Source organism: Sinohyriopsis cumingii, chromosome 6, assembly GCF_028554795.1.
Source record: "Sinohyriopsis cumingii isolate HCF-2022 chromosome 6, ASM2855479v2, whole genome shotgun sequence".
Taxonomy (NCBI): Eukaryota; Metazoa; Mollusca; class Bivalvia; order Unionida; family Unionidae; genus Sinohyriopsis; species Sinohyriopsis cumingii.
The window spans coordinates 61,789,316-61,808,020 of NC_142966.1; the positions used below are offsets into that span (position 1 = coordinate 61,789,316).

The following is an 18,705-nucleotide window of genomic DNA, read 5'->3' on the forward strand; positions in this document are numbered from 1 at the left end:
ATTACATCAACGATCGCAGTCAATCTTGTATGTGATGCAATTGATGGCAGCTATCAAGTAGATCTTGAAAAATTTAATCAGACACAAGAATGATACATTTTATATACATTTACACCTCTTGTACCTCCTGAATATTTGATCGTACAACAACCAATAAATGCGGTCTATTTGCGATGTCATAATCTGCTAATATCAAGATACATTTCAAACTTACTGACCAATGCAGACAGTTGCTTGATTTACGGAATGAACTCTGAATATAAATTTGAATGTAAAATCATAGAATTTCACGTAAGTGATTGATTATAAATCCTGGTTCATAACCAGGGCAAATGCAATATATATATACATACATACATATATATGCAATATATATATATATATAAACTTTAATACTGATTCTCGTTCAAGATATATGAGTTTTAAAAAGTCAAGGCAGTCAGATTTTAAAATTGATGGGTAATCGCAATCATGAAAATCAGTAAAACAATTTAAAACCTGATGCGTAAATTACCCGATTAAATTCGATTATCAAACAATTTTATCAAAGTTATGAGTATATTGCCCATAATTTTTCAGATTATCGAACAATTTCACCAAATTGGTGAGGTGAATGATACTTAAAATAATAAACATCTCATAGGAAACAGAAAATTTCATACAATTACTACGATCAAAATATTATCAGAATTTAAAAAAAAAGAATTATTATCAAAATGAATATTATGAGAGTAAATGTTTTAATCTTATTCTTAACTGATTCTCAAATTTAATATGGTGAATGGTACTCGTAATTGTTAAAATTCTGCAAAAAAACAGAAAATTACCAAACAAATGTTATTATCAGAATAAATATTATTAAAAGAATAAATATTATAATATTGTTATTCACAGATTCTCAGATTTGTTCGGGTTAATTTAATTGTTAATATCCAACAAAAAACAGAGAATTTCATAACAAATATTATTACCAGAATATATTATTATTATAATATTATTGTTATTATTATATTATTATTATTATTATTATCGAACGATCTTTGCAAACCCATTTAATTACTGATTAAATTATCGCTCAGGTGGCCTAACTGTTAGAGCGTCTGCCTCGGATGTGGGAGGTCGTGTATTCAATCCCCGACCGAGCCATACCAAATACTTACACAAATGGTACTAACTGCTGCCTCGCTGGGCGTTCAGCATTAAGAGGTTAGTGTTAGGACTGATTTGCCTGGTGTCAGGGTAATGTGACTAGATGGAAGATCATGTTACATGTTTGCGGCATGATGCCCCAGTGTAAACGTCACTATAAACTGCCACATTGAAGACATTGTAGAGATATGACGGAACAATTGTTAAAACTACGTTAAAAATCCAAAGCATGTCACATCACATCACTAATTTTCGAAGGGTCAAACCTCACGCGCTTTTCAAATTCAGTTTTAGATTTATTGACAAATTCTCATAAAACACCGTCTGAAGTAATATTTCTTGTTTTTTATATCTGATTCTGATTAAATTTCTGCTAAAATATAAACAAAAATTAAGACAATTATCAATAAATCCTTAAATCACTTAGAGAACTGCGTGAGGTTTGGCCCTTTGAAAATCGGTAATTTCACGGATTTTGTACTATGAAATCGACTAAAATCAATGAAAAAACGATACATTTTTATCAGAATCTCAGATTTTTATAAGACAATTAGCATCAATAATAAATATGACTATTATGAGAATTTAATAAAATAATATCAGAATAAGTATTATCAGAATAAAACATACTTTCAGAATCAGAATAAATATTTCAGAAATAAATCTGAGCCGGTATTTATATTATCAGAAATAAAAGTAAATAAATATTTTATCATAAATACATCTGAATCAGGATACATTATATCAGAAATAAAAAAAATAAGTATTATTATCAGAATAAAAATATCTTATTTTCAGAATCAGAATAAATATTATTATTAGAATAAAATTAAAAATCGAATTTGTTGGGATAAAATATAATTAAAAATATTAATTATATAAGTGATTTTATAAGCTGATGTGGTTATATGGTACTTAAAGTAATAATTTTAAGGTTGAATGAGAATAATAATTTTAAGGTTGAATGAGAATAAATATTATTATCAGAAATGAATCTGAATGAGAATAAATATTATGAGAATTAAATCTTTTCACAATCCTTTACACCTTATAAAGATGAAGCGATCGATGCCACAACTGTCTCTTTCACAATTACTGACACTGCTTTCATTTTCACGATTAGACCTATTCTTTTTATTTTAATAGTCGTGAATAAGCCTAAGCAGAACGTTTTGCAGTGTAAAATGTATTAAGGAAGTAGAAGATACTTGGATTATCAGTGACAAATGTGACCTTGTTCGATTACACGAAGGCATTGGAGATACTGTAAAATTGACCAAAAATTCCAAAGCAGGAATATTGACTGGTATTGACAAACCGTATTATGAAAGTGCGTGTCCTGTGACCGCACTTATTCATTATATATATCAGCTGAATCACAATCCAAGCGTTCATGATCTAAAACCACTGAAATTTTCGAAAATAAATTGCGTAGCCAAACGAGTAATGGAACATTGTACATACGCGATACGAGGAAATAAAATAAGGGATCTAAGACGTAAAAAAACAAACAAAAGAGATGAATCTGTCATGGATAAAGGAGGTACAATAAATGATGTTGCTGAATTAGGAAAGAAATTAAAATTCCAAATAACATTAAAAAGAATAACAGGAAAGGGTTTGTACGAATTGAAATATAAATCGAAATGAGCTCCGATAAATATTATTGATCATAATGAGCACGCGTGGACATCGGCTAGTACAATATTTCCACGAAGTCTAACTGTTAAATTTTACCAAGGAGATATATTTAATTTTATTAACGAAATAAGTAAACGTGATCCTGTATCATTATGGTTAATTCAGATCTCCGCAGAAAATGACAACGAATTAATAAAATCTGATGGAAGTACCTGCATCGAAAAATAAAGTTTATCGCCTTGCAAGACCCTAGGGTGAGATTTATCGCACACAATCTCTCCACGAAGAAATGAAAAATCTTCCATTGAAATAAACCCATAAAGATGTCATGCATACAGTATAGCTCAGTAATTGCTTTACGATTCCATCAATCGCGCCTCATTTTGCTAGGTAGAGAAATTCATGAAATTCTACGAGGTTTTATTTTCTCGAAGATATAATATCGAATACGGGCAAAGTGGATTAGGGAATACCATATACGAGTATAATGATGTTATCTCGGTTGATATGTTTGCATGTGATCCCAGAAGTTTTCTTGGATGACCAGAGTATCGATAAATGGATCATAACCAGATGTTGACCTGACTGGATTCGCTTGTTTCGAGTCTTTTCAGTTTGCCGAAGATCTTCATCCAATTTGTTAGGTCTCGTTTGGCAAATATCTTTCAGAACAAAATGAGGGCACAAACAGTATTATTAGGGTACATGCTTGATGTAAAAATAATATTATTCTTAACAGTAAGTGAAACAATTATGTAATATCGTCCACAAAATGTTTGGTTACCACATCAAAAGAAATATTCTGGTGATGAAACTCCTGATATAACCAATTTTGAGAACAAAATCGCAAAAGATTTTGGCAGAAAATTAATTGGTAAATTTACCCAAGGAGTATCATATGACCATGAACGATAGTGTACAATATTGATTATAGATGATACTGAACTATATTTTATAATTAATGATGCCACGAAGAGAAACATATTTATGAGTCGAAACAGAGTTTTCGTAACAAAAGGAACTCAAATAGGTACAATTGTGAGTTATATTGATGGTGAGTCACTGCAGTATACTCATTTAAGATCTTCAATGCTTGCATATGTTTCGATAACTGTATCCTCGATGACAAAGAGATTTCCTGGTACCGCGGTTAGAGTCGCTCGGGATTCATTTTATATCAATAAAAACGTGAAGGATTATTAGAACAATTTCATATTGGTGCTTATGCATCAAGGGGCGAATGGAGAATAAAACAACAAAATATACTGAGTTATTCTGAATCTACCGAAGTTGAAATCGAACATATTTATTAAAAAAATAATCAAATATAAAAATTATCATCAGCACCATTGGTATATGATCCTGTAGCTAGACACAAGACTGTTTATCTTAATGGACCGGGAGGTTCTTGTAAAACAACACGTGAGATCGAATTAGTTCGTCAGAGTTCTTCAAACACTGTTGATATGGTTGTTTTAACACCTGCACATAGACTCGCCAGGAAAATGAACGAACCAGGAATTAAATCTCATACCTACCATAGCTTCTGTCGGCGTAAGGATGATACATGGACTTCTGAAGGAATAGGTGAAACATATATTCCAATGATTATATTTTTGGGATGAAATAATATACAGTGTGGATAGAAACACTACAAATTGTTCTTGTTTGGTTGATCACACAAAATATTGCTGTTATAATGTGCAGCGATGATGGTCGACCACCACCTTTTGTTTGATTGCCCCTGCACGAATGATTAAATACTTATGTTAATTATTATGACGAAATAAATGATAATCATAGTGCACTTCACCCAGAATTAAGAGAGTTTAATAAATTAATCAGGCTACAAAAGAAAAAAAAATTAAATATGAAATAATGTGTGAAATAATATCAGAAACTCCTATTAACAATGTTTGGAATTAATGGAAATCAGATGATTTGATAGTTGCAAGTAGAAGGATAGTGCATGATTCACTTCAACAACAATTATTTATGTTACATAAAGACAATGTTCAAATCTACCCTTAAGATCGTGTTATCGACCAGTAGATACGCGACAACAGAATATTGCAGTTGATATAGCAGGATCATTAGGGATTAACTATCTCTGAAACTCATATTTGGATTGTTGATGATCATATCGAATGGTCAGATTTAGTTAATCACGCAGTATGTTGCGTTAAAAGAATATATCAACTGTGGAGGGTTATTATAGACTTTACAGAAACCGCTGGTAACACCAAAAATGTTGGCGATAATGTTATTGTTAATGATGTAGTAAGACAAAAATTAGTCGGTTATAAAAACTGTAACAAACAAATAAGCGCGAATTTGATCTCGATGCTGAATTTATCATGACATTAAAACAACAGAAGAATCAGTGTGAATGCTGTTACCCAGTAATGCTACGACAATATCCAAATAATAATCCAAGGCAATATAACATAGAAAAGATTAATAGTAATTTTGGTCACTCACGCGAAATTGAGATGCTCACCTCTCCTGAATGTAATTGATGTCGGGGCGCTAGTTTACAAAAGTGAATGTGGTGTTAATTGTGTGTCGTTATGAATTTCTTGCAATTGATCGCGTAAAAATCCATGTTGAGAAGCAGTTGAATCTAATCTGTAGATTGCGGGTCTGCATGTATATCTTACCACGCTGGAAATGTGATGTGTCGTAATGCTCCAAATAGGATCAGTCGCTCGATTTTACCACCTTCAAGTTCACCAAGTTCATATAAATATCTGACAGTTACATTACCTAGGACTGTTCTTTTTATAAAGGACTCATGTAGTTGTATTGGTGTATGCTCTTTGTGATAGCATTGATTGGTTTCATAGAAATCATAAGATTAATTTCATTATTTAACGCAGCTATTACACTTGGTAATCTTGCAACCCATTCGCGAGATCTCATATCTTTCTGAATTATTTTCTTTGCGTGTTAATATCCAAACAATCTCTTAGAAAGTATTCTATTAAATCGTTCAACAATTGCCTGATGACGATCAATTGCAGTATGTCCCCGTCTAATTTTGACATTTGTTTTTTCATCAAAGATGATATTGCACCAAGAAATTATTTGCTAGGATCAAACTGCAGTCACTGTGACCATCTCAAGGGTCCCCGTTGATAAATCTGTTCAAATGCAGATGCAAATTCAGTTGCTGCTTTAGTTGATAGTGGTTCTGCTTCTTTATACCTACTTGCACAGTCACCGACGGTTAACGCGTATTTGTATGTAAGTGATTGACGGCTACCAATTTTAATAGTATCGTGTAGTAAAAGCAAACATATCTGCTTGATAAACTTCATTATAGGTGCAGACATAAAAAATGTACATGCTGATATTTGTAGATGGTGGAAGAAATTTGTCATATTGCCTCTGTACCAACTGTTGCATCAGCGAGTTTACTTATCGCTGCTCTACCCCTTCAATATCATCTTGGGCTATAATAAGTCGATTCCATTATAATAATAATAACCGGCCCCTAATATAAGTCTACCTTTCATCGCAGATCTTATCAACCAATCCTCTAATGATTATCTGACTTATTTTTTATGGAATTTAACGAGTGAATCTACTTCACATCTGCAATATATCGCTGTTGCATATCATTATTTTTATACGCTACATCATGAATATGGAACCCCTGAGTAATCGCATTTGTTGGATAATCTCCAGATCCTGGTTCATATTACTCGTGAAGACGGATAGAAAGTCGAGTTCCAGGACCGCAATAATTATATCCAGGAAGAAGATTTTCTCCTGGATACTTAGTCCAAGGAGCTCCTGGTAATTTTTCTATCACCCTGTTTTCATAGGGGACAAAATAAATATATATTCTTTGTACCACATTTTACACCTTTACCTGTAACTTCACGCTTTACATTTTATGTTATTATTGTTGTTAATCCACTGGTGGGGGTGGTTACTATCCATCGAACGCAATATAGATCCATATTTATTATATTTGAATACATGGATGTCAATGATTTCTCAGCAACACGAAAGCAATAACGGTGAAACCATACATCAGAATAATACTAATAGGTCCATCCGGATCGGGTAAAACACAATTACTGCATAATCTAATAATGAGATGGCTCATGTGGGATAAGTTAGATTTAGTGACACCATCCGTAGATGATCAGAGATGCTACGATGTGCTTAAAGATTTTAATGAAAATGCACAATTGTTGGGCGAGGACGGCAATGATATTATTAGTTGTATCACTGGTATTGATGAAACCCCATCTGTAGATGACCATGATGGATTTATAATTTTGGTAGTATATGATGATGATGTGATGCTGGACAAACAGCCAAATCCAGCTAGAATATTTTCTCGAGGCAGGCATAAAAAACACAGACGTGATTTATGTTACTCAGCGATATACACAAATACCTAAAGTGGTCAGAGATAAATGATATTTTAGTTGTGCTTAATGGAGTCGATACATATACCCTGCGAAATATTCATCATAATTCACTCTGATTTATAACAATAAATTTACGTTATCCTCACTCACGATATCGTATCGGTCTTGATAAAGTCTTTGGTATTAGCTCTGTCTCCGTAGAATGTGACCAAGCAACAGTAAACCGTTATAGCTAAAGATCACGGGTGGTCAATTGATCTGAACTGTGTCTATTTTACCAATCAACGTCTCGGTCTAGGCCAATGTTGGTATGTGAGAACCTTTGCCAGTAGCTACCCGTCGGTCTTCAATTTTTCCCGACATTCTAGCATTCTTCCTCCAGTTGATATACTGGCTACCATATACAGCTTATCACGTGCTGTAAAATGGCGTCAAACATGCTCCATCACGAACCGTTTTTCTGGAAACGTTTTCTTAAAACACAAATTGTCAGTCAAATATAAAGGCATGCTGGTGTGATTTTACTTATAGATATTGCTTCCTGCATCGATATTCAGTACTGATAAATGAAAAGCATATATTTACAGCGGCAACATTTAGTAACTCTAGATCTACATACAGCCGTATAATGGAAATCACACCTTCAGAAACCGTAGTATGTAGCTTGAATTTCCTAGCGGAAATAATGTTCGAGAGGAATTAGGACACAAAGGTCAAACGAATAAAACTAAGCACCAAGCAGAAACTGACAAACAGTTCTTTTGTCATTTGAAAGTATAATAAAATGCTGTGAAAAATTCGGATGACATTAATAATACCGAAAAGAAAGGATGTCGACATTAAGTTATGTTGGGCTGATGTAGGAATACATATGATCACAATAATGTATTACGTACAATGGTGCAAGTAAGTAAAGATTGGTAAGGTAATCCATATCATTAGGACATGTATTGCAGGTCGTGATCTTGGTTGTAGGTCGTGCTTCCGTATTGCTAAGAGGTAAGATCTATTTGTACTGATTATGTATTGTGTAATGAGTTTGTCACTTCTGAGTAAATTCATCATATGTGATTGTATTCATATTTGCCATACTGAATATGGAGAATATGTCCTGTAGAAAAACCTTTGAGAGATGTAGGAAACAGTTCCATCTTTTAAGGAGATATTCATGTTATTTTGATTTCTTTGAAAAAAATATGGAGCAATGAGAAATGAAACATGTAGAGAAAAAGGCAATTTAAGCAACATTTAAGGTGTTACATCGCCGAAAAAAACATCCGATTATTTGGACTTTATATTCCATGGTACTTTGATCTAGACATAGAATATATCAACGAATGCGCGTAACATAGAGACAAATTCTTCTGCTGTAAGAATGCACTAATTGTAATAGTCAGTTGGTATAATACCATCTAAACTATTCGTCGGTGGGTAACACTAATTTGAGAAGACCCAATAGACCAAATCTAAGTTTACAATGTATATAACCACGTTCAAATATAAATTAAACCAATGAAAATTTTATAAATGTTTCAGCATGTGGAGACTACTCTCATAAAAGTATGTAATCTTGAAACAAGCGAATGCTTTGTAAGACATATTTAGGTAACACATCCGGTGAATGTGCTGTGCTGTTGAAGGCTATGTAAAGCCATTCTTCTATCACATATCTCATTCAAAAGGAATAATCTGCTTATATGCCTCGGTCACAACAGATCAGTTTTAGGAGTGATATAAAAGCGATTTTGTATTTTTGTTACTCATCTGGTTCACAGTGTTCTACCCCACATGCGTTTTCCTCAAATCACACGTTTATGGAAGCGAACGTGTGGATTGTAATCCGTGAAGGGTAGCAAAAAGTACCCATGCAACAGGATAATCACGTGGGTTAAAAGAGAGTGACCCACATTCTTAACCAACAAAACCGGTGTTGTGACACTGCTATTATCAATCACTCGATTACAAATCATAAGAGTGCTCACACTTGCAAATTGGAATAAAGTTACTTGTTTCTCATCACCTGTAAGTCCACTACCTCGATTGGCTCACCCCGATTCCGTATATGTGCTAGAACTCAGCTATGCTAATTATTTAGCTTCGAAGGCTATTGAATTCAGTTTACTGATCGTATTGAGACTACTCTGTACCTTCCCGAGATGTTCTGAATGGAAAAGTATTCATAAATGCATGGTGAAGAGATGATTGTATAGCACTGGCAGTCACGCTTTTACTATAGATATGACTCCGATTGGTGTACCTCTAATTCCGATTGGTGTACCTATCATTTTTGCACAGTCCTGATGGCCTCCACATCCAGACCAACGGTGGTTAATGCGACGGTTCCACAAATAGCTTATACGGCTACCAACAGGCATTAGTATTTCATGGGTAGCGTGGTTCCCTTGCCTTAATCTTACAATTGTTTCTCCGCTACAATTCATGTTTCGCGTCACGTAGTATAATTACTCAAAGGGCCGATCTTGATCAGTTACAAAACGCCCACACACTTATAAACATTTTCTTTTTACTGTTACAACTGTCATACAATTATAGCTTCTTGGAGCCTAGCACCACGCTTATATATATCCACACTGATTACACCATTGAATAATGTCTCAAACGATCGTTCTGTCTTCGTGCAAACAATATTATCCGAATAAGTGAGTCTTTATTAAGTAACAGTTGATGTTGTTGTCTTCAAGGTTGAATCAAGGTTAGTGGAATGTAATTAACTTGGAGTGCAACAAGAGTGGGTTCAGCGATGAATTTAATTTTTTCATAATAAGAACGATCCCTGAATGTTTTCATGGCTGGAGGTGCAGTCAACGTTTGGGCTTTTTAAGAGCTAGTGCAATGACGTTTACATATTAGACGGTCCTAACGGATGATTTCTATTTGGCCCTTAGCCAGATTATTTTCCATTGCATACAAGGATATGTTAGCACTGTTTTGAAGCTCATGTGTGTCGGCAAGTAGAGCGAAATTGCTAGCAATATTCGCACCATTGGTCAGCTTATCCAACACAATGTCAGTAAATTCCGAACCTCATCATAGCAGTCAGACTACATCACGTATACGTACTGATAAATCTAATCGTAAACACAAGCGCCAAAGACGGTTAATACTGCGTCACCAGCAGTATTTCATCCAATATTTCTTTTTTAAGTCCTTATTAATTTTTGAAAGAGCTGCATCCGAAAATGGTGTATGTATTGTATGATTAAGATCTGACCTGAACAAAGAGTATTTAGATTCTAATCTTGGAATAAGGGCCATCAATATTTACATGTGAACATGTGTATACTTGAAATTTTGTTTTCGTTATATATTATTAGATTATTTGATAACTTAGGGTTATAAATCATGGCTTTGTTCTAATGCATTTTATACTAATGCACTGTTTTGTTGCATCATCATCATCATCATAGATTGGCTATCTTGTATTCGTTGAATTCGGGTTTTATTCCTTATAAAAATATTTCGAATATGTGGTAACGTGGGCTTTGATAACAGCAGTTGATATACCAGAGTTTTTTTATTTATCATACGTCACTGATCACGCTCAGCTTTTGCACCATAGTACTTCGCAGCCTCTCAACATATTGGATGTCCACGTCAGATGTTATAATGGTCAAGTTCAATTCTCATAAATCATAAGCTCACAGATCATCGGTCAACGTCAACAACAACCTGGCTGATAAGCGGAGACAAATCCGCTTTCTTGGTGAAATCTCCAAGATCTACATCAGTTCCGGGTTTAGTTGAAAGGCGTGTCACATAGGGTATATGGTCTGAATAATGGTGAGCTTTTATGAAACATCACAGACGGGTCAGTAGCCTTTACATACTCATTTCCGTTTCTGGCGAGTCGGTGGACTATAGAGTGTTTTTGAACAACTCTGTGATGTCATTATTAACAAAAACCGATATTGTATTTGCAACCATGAACATGATTTTTTGCCTGTATACGTTTTGCTGTTTTTTTAGATGACCTCAATTAGAAGAGAAAACATAGACGTGTCTTGCACTTATACTTATATTTTGATTGAGCAGGGTCAATTTTTTATTGTCAAGGTCTCCCAGCCCATGATCGACACGCACCGTCCTGATACACAAGCAGAAAAGGAATGTGTGTCAAACGGATATTTATTATATGAAGCATACACAGGTGATACGGGAGTAATCGATATCAAATAAAGTGGTTCCACATTTGGGGAAAACTCAAACAGTATATAACCTGACAGGCTAGATCTGAAGAAGGTCCGCTTTTATAATTGCCACTGATAGCATCACAGGTTAAATTATCCGAACTAGTGAGGTAATCTTGACAATGAATGGCGCGATATGGTATCCCATGCTTACAAATCGCTTGTCTTCGGGAATATCTTCGGTTCACCTAACGTTAATCTTATTGACAACCGTGTGATATATAAATACAGAGATGATTCGATAGAGATGACAGAGCTGTGTGTGGGCGTATATACACGTATACACATTTTAGGGCCATTAATGTAATTCTCCATCTAATGAATTAATTGTTCGACTAAAGGGTACTAACCGCCCACGGAAGGTTCGGTATAATTTTAATTGACGTCACTCTCAACCGAACGCACAAGCGAGTTATTTGCAGCAAGATCACCAAACGGTACTGATCGGATACTAGCCCAACTGTAATAAACTCAGAACCACGCCAGTAAAATAGGAAGTACATATCGATGTCTTCCATGAGCTTTTACAGCAAGACGTGAATCATTATTGGGTCCATATCATTGGTGGGCCAACCGAACCCACATTTGTTTCCAAACTATCTACAAGACCACGAGTGTCACGCAGCTCACTAGGGCCTTTTCCTTTATTTGGGCGTTGCTTTAGACACCTATTAACGTTTTCTTTTATCCGTTCACCTTGTTCTTCTGGTCTGCACAATTTGGATGTAGGTTGTTGCTCTAGCCATCCTTTAATTTGTTCGTGTTTGCTTAGGAATTTGTTATCTTCCATCAGTGGCACAGACGATGATACACGTTTAGGTTGGTGTATAGAATAACGTCTTTCTTCTTACTGTTCCTGTGTTGGTGTTAAAAGTCATAAACAGTAGCTATTATTGGCACCATAGTTCCATACAACAATACTGAAATAGTATTTTCCTCAGAATAGCACGCAACATTACATTTTCACTAATTCCTTAAAGTGCATCGTTCTGCAATTTAAATAGCCAGCAATCTTTTTACATCGCTGTGAGCCTTTAGAAGAACGATTCTACATGCTTTTTCAGACAAATAAATGCAGTCGCTTATGTAGAATGAATATACGATTATATTCTCTTTTAGCGGTTCTCCTACTGCATTCCAAAGTGCCCATTTTGGCCAAGGCACAGGACCAATTTGGCTCGATGACCTTGGATGCAGCGGAAACGAAGCGAATCTAGAGCAATGTACATCAAATGGATGGGGACTTCATAATAGTGGACACGGTGATGATGCAGGAGTAGCTTGCGACTTCGGTGAGTTGTTTATTGTTAATACAACATAATACAAACATGTGCATTAATTCGTCTTTACCTTACGCATACCGTTTTGAAGACAATAATGTTTGAGGTTTTCCATTGCATAAATATATAGGTCGCTTCTGCATGATAACCGGGAGATAGCTGAGTTTATTTGCAGTACGGGTACGATTTCTGCTAGGAACTAAGTAAAATTATGTAACAAGTACAGTTATATCAGTGTCACTGCATGCATATTTATTTCATGTAAATATGCTTGCTTTTCGCTCTGGTATATTGTGCTACCTTATCATTTTGTGTGTATATACCTTATATTTATAAACGGGACTCCTCTGGATGAGTCAGGATAGGCATACAGTTGATGGTTAGATTCCGCATGCAAGTGAACATCATATCAAACATAGGTGAGAGTACATTCTCCCTAATAATGGCATAATTCAAACCGATAACCTTCATTAGAAGGTTTTCTTATCACGAATGCATTATATAAAATTGACACATACAAGTCTTAGACTTTAAAACATGTCATTCTGTAAATAGCTCCAATGTGAAAGTCTGAATATTTCTGTGGATGAAGATATATACTAATATGCACGCGTGTCCTATCTGTGCGAACTACAATGTACGACACGTGTATTTATTGTACTTGCACAAGGTATGAGCACGTTCTGCCATACACAGTTGCCTGTATTATCAATAATAGTTAAGCACCTGCATGAGGTGTTGGCGTACAAGAAGTTACCTCCAATTTAAACACTTTTGGTTGTTCGATATCAACATGACTTATAAATTACAAGAGCATATTTCTAATGAAGTGATGCTTTCAATTTGGGGTTTATTGTAACGTGGATATATTCTTGACGTTGGAAAATTTGCAAAAATGGGAGAAAAATGCTGCGTATGCTACATAACCTGGAGTAACACTCACCATATGTCACGTTGTGTTCTTTTGTTGGCAACGGATGCATAAGGTATACAACTTGCTCTGTATCCTAGGACAAGTTTTTCATCTTCAGTGTATTCAAGGTACAATGTTATCACATATCGTTCAAACTGTAAGCCTATTGCAGATAAATAGCATATATAATTAACAGAGCGTTTATTATCGGATGGTTTGGGATTATATTTGTTGACCCAGAAAATATTTAATACTGTATGAGGTAATGAAGGAAAATTAACTGGATTTTATTCATCCTTAAGTATGTAAGCCACTTGCTTTATCCTGCTTACTTAATCAACTTTATTCAGCTCTTTGTGTTTGTTTATTATAATTAACAGTAGCAAGCTAACTTTGACATTTGCCTCCATATTTCGATCATTTTCTTCAATTATTCCAACCATTCTTTCGTATGGGCTATTGATTTTCCTGTATATTGAATACACTCCTATTCTGAATAATCTATTCATTTTAATTTCTAAAATGATCTATTGAATTTTACTTTCCGCCACATACAGTTAAGTCCTTTCTCTCTCTCTATAAATTGGAAACAAATATTTTGAGTCGATCACTTTGAGGCGGCTTCTTTAGAGGTAACAGGTCATGCTCGGAAATGATAGCCATCTAATATCACTATGTGTGAATGCTATATTTCTTGCACCTCGACTATTTCTTCTTTGACGCTTGGGTTAGGGTGGAGACTTGGATTAGTGCATACGTGATTAGGTTAGGTCATTGGTGCATGGGAAATAGACGATAGTTTCCACTACTCGTGCTACTGGTTCGATTGCTACTCAGATGTTTCTATAATTGTTCTTATATGGCAGAATGATTCTTGTGGCACCGTTAAACAGCTTCACTTTTGATCACACATTGTACCAGAATACCAGAATACCGTCGAGTATGTAATTGTACCTCAAAACGTTGTTGCACTTCATACTGTCATTCAACGTTTAAAATAGACGTCAGTTGTCTGATCATTGGTGTGTGGTGGGCAGAAATATAATTTATAAAACTGGTTATGTACAAACATTGACTGAATTTCAAATCTTCGACCTGTAAAATATAATTAAAACCAGTTCAACCAGGCCGTGTATTTAGAAACTGTTTTAGCTGAAGATTTTCATGTGCTTACTAACGACATTTCAAGATGTATTTACCAAATTACATGCAGAACACTACGCTTTCTGGACAGAAATTTTGATTTGCGATGCAAATTATAAAACGAAAATATATTGATTTACGACATTTACGATTTTAGTAATTCTTTGTTGATTATGGATTTTTGGTGCTGGCAAGATATTTCTCAAACCAGGTACTTCAACAATTTCAAGGAGCAGACATCATAATTTAGAGTATTCAGGAGGTTTTACTGTAATATGGATTAGTTTCACAAAATGGACCCTCATATTTCTTTGCACAATGAAACGCTTATTGATGGGTCATACAAATGTGAATCAAGAAAAAGCACGTAAATGTGATGCTAGAGTTTCTTCATGTGCTATCGTTAGGCGATTAGGATAAAACATTTGTTTTATTTGCGTGTTTAAGAACGCTGCAGGTGACAACAATAGTTGTCTTACGGTCCTTTGAAAAAAGTGGAACAAATCGACTCGGGGCAGGCTCACTCAAGTATTGGTTGATTCACTGTCTTTTACGTGTTACAATATATATATATATATATATATATATATATATATATATATATATATATATATATATATATATATATATATATATATATTGATTTGTCTATAAATTTACAGCGGTACAGAATATTCATCTTGCTGGAAACGGAAGTACAAGTTCTCGAGGAAGGGTGGAAGTTGCGGGTTTAAACGGCATTTGGGGAACGATTACTGAAGGTGACTTTGACTCGTCTGATGCTATGGTTATTTGCAGAATGCTTGGATTTAGTACCGGGTACTTAATACGTTTATTAGAACGCTGTTCCCATGTAAAATATAAACAACTTATATATTATGATTACTTTTAAAAAAAATAATATCATTGCTTACAGAAGACGCATTATCCAATTATTCCGCCATCAAAAATTGAATTACTAGACCTTTAGTGTCTCAGAAACTGCACGTGATGCTATATAAACAATTATAGACACAAGCCTACCTGTTAACTAAGGTGATATAGTTTTTATTACATTTCAGCTCCGTAAATTTGCCTGAGGTATTACTTACAATTAGATTGTCGCATATAGCTCATCGTACAGATAATATTAATGCATTGTTTTCCTTCAAGTCGTGTTGTTCTTATGGTCATTCAGGTTTCTATAGTTACCTCTTTTAATTAGTTGCACTTCTTATTATAGAAGAAGTAAGTTGGGAATTTGATGTGCGAAAACATTTAGGCATGTTACAATGAATTTGAACCCACTCAAGAAATAGTTCCCTTATTCAATCATTAGCGGAAATGGAGAGACAAAGAGATGATATATCAAGCCGTCATTGTCGGAAGCTGGATATATTGTCCGTGTACGTGTTTGTCCATGGTCAAAATCAATGTCCACACAAAGGTTTTTAGATTAAGTCGATGTCACTGTCTTTTTAACTCTGGCTAAATTCAAAATCAAACTCGACAGATAATGGTGTCTTGTTCTTTCATAATAATAATAAAGCAATACATCATGTAAAGCAGGATAAACATGCCACACTAATAGTAATTGATATATTAAATTTTAATAAGTCAAATAACACCTAACACGGCACCAACATAAGGCAATTATGAAACAGACATAAAACGCATGTGAAAGTAAATTAATATATTACATAGTAATTAAAAACTTTCTCCAGCAATACAGTGATATAAGACCAAGTATATAAAACGTGTCAATACATGACATCACACCTTGTCATGATTGCAATCAAAATACAATCGCCATTAGTTAAAAAAGTATGTGAACAACCAAGCATCCAATCATGTTTGATCATGATTTTGTGACAGGGTACATGCTGCAAGTTTAAAAGTTTTATATTAAACTAAATTTGAAATTACTTTCATGTATAAACGTACAAATCTGCTTTTAGAATTAAACACTTAAAATATAAATGTTGCCGTTTTGCAATGGTGGAAGTTTACTAAACAGGCGGGCACTAATATGATGAAGCAATAATATTATTAAATAACATCAGCATTAATGTGGCACATACACGATCTGTTGTGTGAACATAACATGTCAGTCTTCTGATTGTGCTCCTTCTATGCAAATTATTTTTGCCCTGACATAGATATTCAATGCATCTAATTTAGTGCCAATATTATTGTCAATGATTGTGCATATCACATATTGATGATAATATATATTGAATTTGTGTATTTCAAGCAAAGCATATTTTAAACTTTAATTTCTTAAGGTATAAATAGCTTTATTTCTATATTGTCTTTAAGTATATTGAAATTAAGTTACATAATGTTTAATATGTCTTTCACATTTTTCAGTCAAGCAATTGCATACCGTAACACCTACTTTGGCGCGGGATCTGGTCCAGTTTGGCTTAACAATCTTGGCTGTCGAGGAAATGAGACACATCTGGATCAATGTTCGAGTTATGTTTCCTATTATAACCATTCCAGTGATGCAGGGGTAGCGTGTGGCATTGGTAAGAAATACTATTTTATCGGTTTATGTTACTATGGACTTAGAACATGTTTCTAAGACGTTTCAGCTCAATATTTCGACTATCCGCGTAGCATTTTACTCGTTTAATTTATATATTAGTTTTCAGATGCATGCTAATTTCTCCTATATAGTACATAAACATAAGTCACACTAAAATGCACATAGTTCCAAAAATGAATATAAATCCACAAGGTTAAGGAAAATAAACAATCTTACGTGAACGAATATTAAAATGTCCAAGATTGGGGTTAGACAGATACCTATTCTAATTGCCAAGAAAAACTCCAGGTACTAAATCGTGTAGTGTAAATGTAATATGCGCGATCTTTAAAATGCAAAGTTCGGAAACATCCGCATTGCAATGATATAAAGTCGACAATATGCAAAAAATGTCATCAACAAAAAAGATGGAAAAGTGAACCTATTCCTGCGTTAAATAAATATAAATACAAACTATCAATGTTTACAAAGACATAACCAAACCTTTAGTACACTATTGTACATGTAGCTATACGATTGTTTTGTACTTTTAATTCGAAACTAATGAGAACGAAACATGTGAATCAGTCTAGTAAGTTCCGATATACGTTCAGTAAATACTTTAAGTATCTCACATACATTTTCTAATCAAGAACGCCTTTGCCAACCTCTAAAATACATATTTATTTTGTTTTTTATAATAAATTGAGTAATTGTTGTAGAAATCAAGTCAGTCAGTCATGCAACTCCATCATGAAGTATCTACTAAATACGACCTTCATGCAGCTCTCGAGCAAATTTCTGATGTCTTTTAAAATGCCACAAAAATAAATCATGGTTCTGATTGCGTTATACGTACGGTGAAATGGCATGATATATTTATTTTAACCTAGACACCTATACTATTTTAAATAATCTACTTTTCTCTTATTCAGTTTAAGCCAATTAGGTTTTTGACAATAAAGTCACACTTTTATTTCAGGTGCAATTGTACGAAAGATTCGCCTTGCTGGTGGTCGAGGAAAACGCAAGGGAAGAGTTGAAATTCTAGGTCCAGATGACACGTGGGGAACGGTGTCTAATATTAATATAAATGCAGCCAAAGTTATATGCAGAATGTTGGGATTCGAGGCAACAGGGTATTTCAATGCGCACTGCATTTGACTGGAAGAAGTATTCTAACTTATTTACTAATTTCAGATATAAACTATGGAGGCATGGAGGGCAGTCTAACTTTGGTACCTTCTAAGCCTTCGAAAATTATTCCAAGTGTCAATAGTCATTTTTCAGCCCTTTCTCAATTATGGCGTCTTTATTTCTTCCGTAACTTAACTCTTGATGGTAGATTCCCTGGTTATCCAAGTCTTCTAATAGCTTAGGTTTTCTAGTGGCTTTTGTACTTGGTGCTATTTGTGGATGCAAACCTTTCCTCCTTCGATCAGTTCGAAAGGTTCAAAAGCTCTTTTGCAATTGT

The 18,705-nt window shown here is 34.3% G+C and overlaps 1 protein-coding gene across 1 annotated transcript in view; it reads left to right on the forward strand.

The window, feature by feature from the left end:
- Positions 1-18,395, forward strand: part of LOC149797065 (neurotrypsin-like) — a 59,939-nt gene extending 41,544 nt beyond the window's left edge. Inside the window, exons 4-7 of the mRNA XM_089960703.1 lie at positions 12,506-12,678; positions 15,784-15,787; positions 17,072-17,232; positions 18,214-18,395. Of these exons, the coding sequence (XP_089816829.1) occupies positions 12,506-12,678; positions 15,784-15,787; positions 17,072-17,232; positions 18,214-18,395 (520 nt within the window). The remainder of the gene's footprint in view (positions 1-12,505; positions 12,679-15,783; positions 15,788-17,071; positions 17,233-18,213) is intronic.
- Positions 18,396-18,705: the final 310 nt, after the last annotated feature.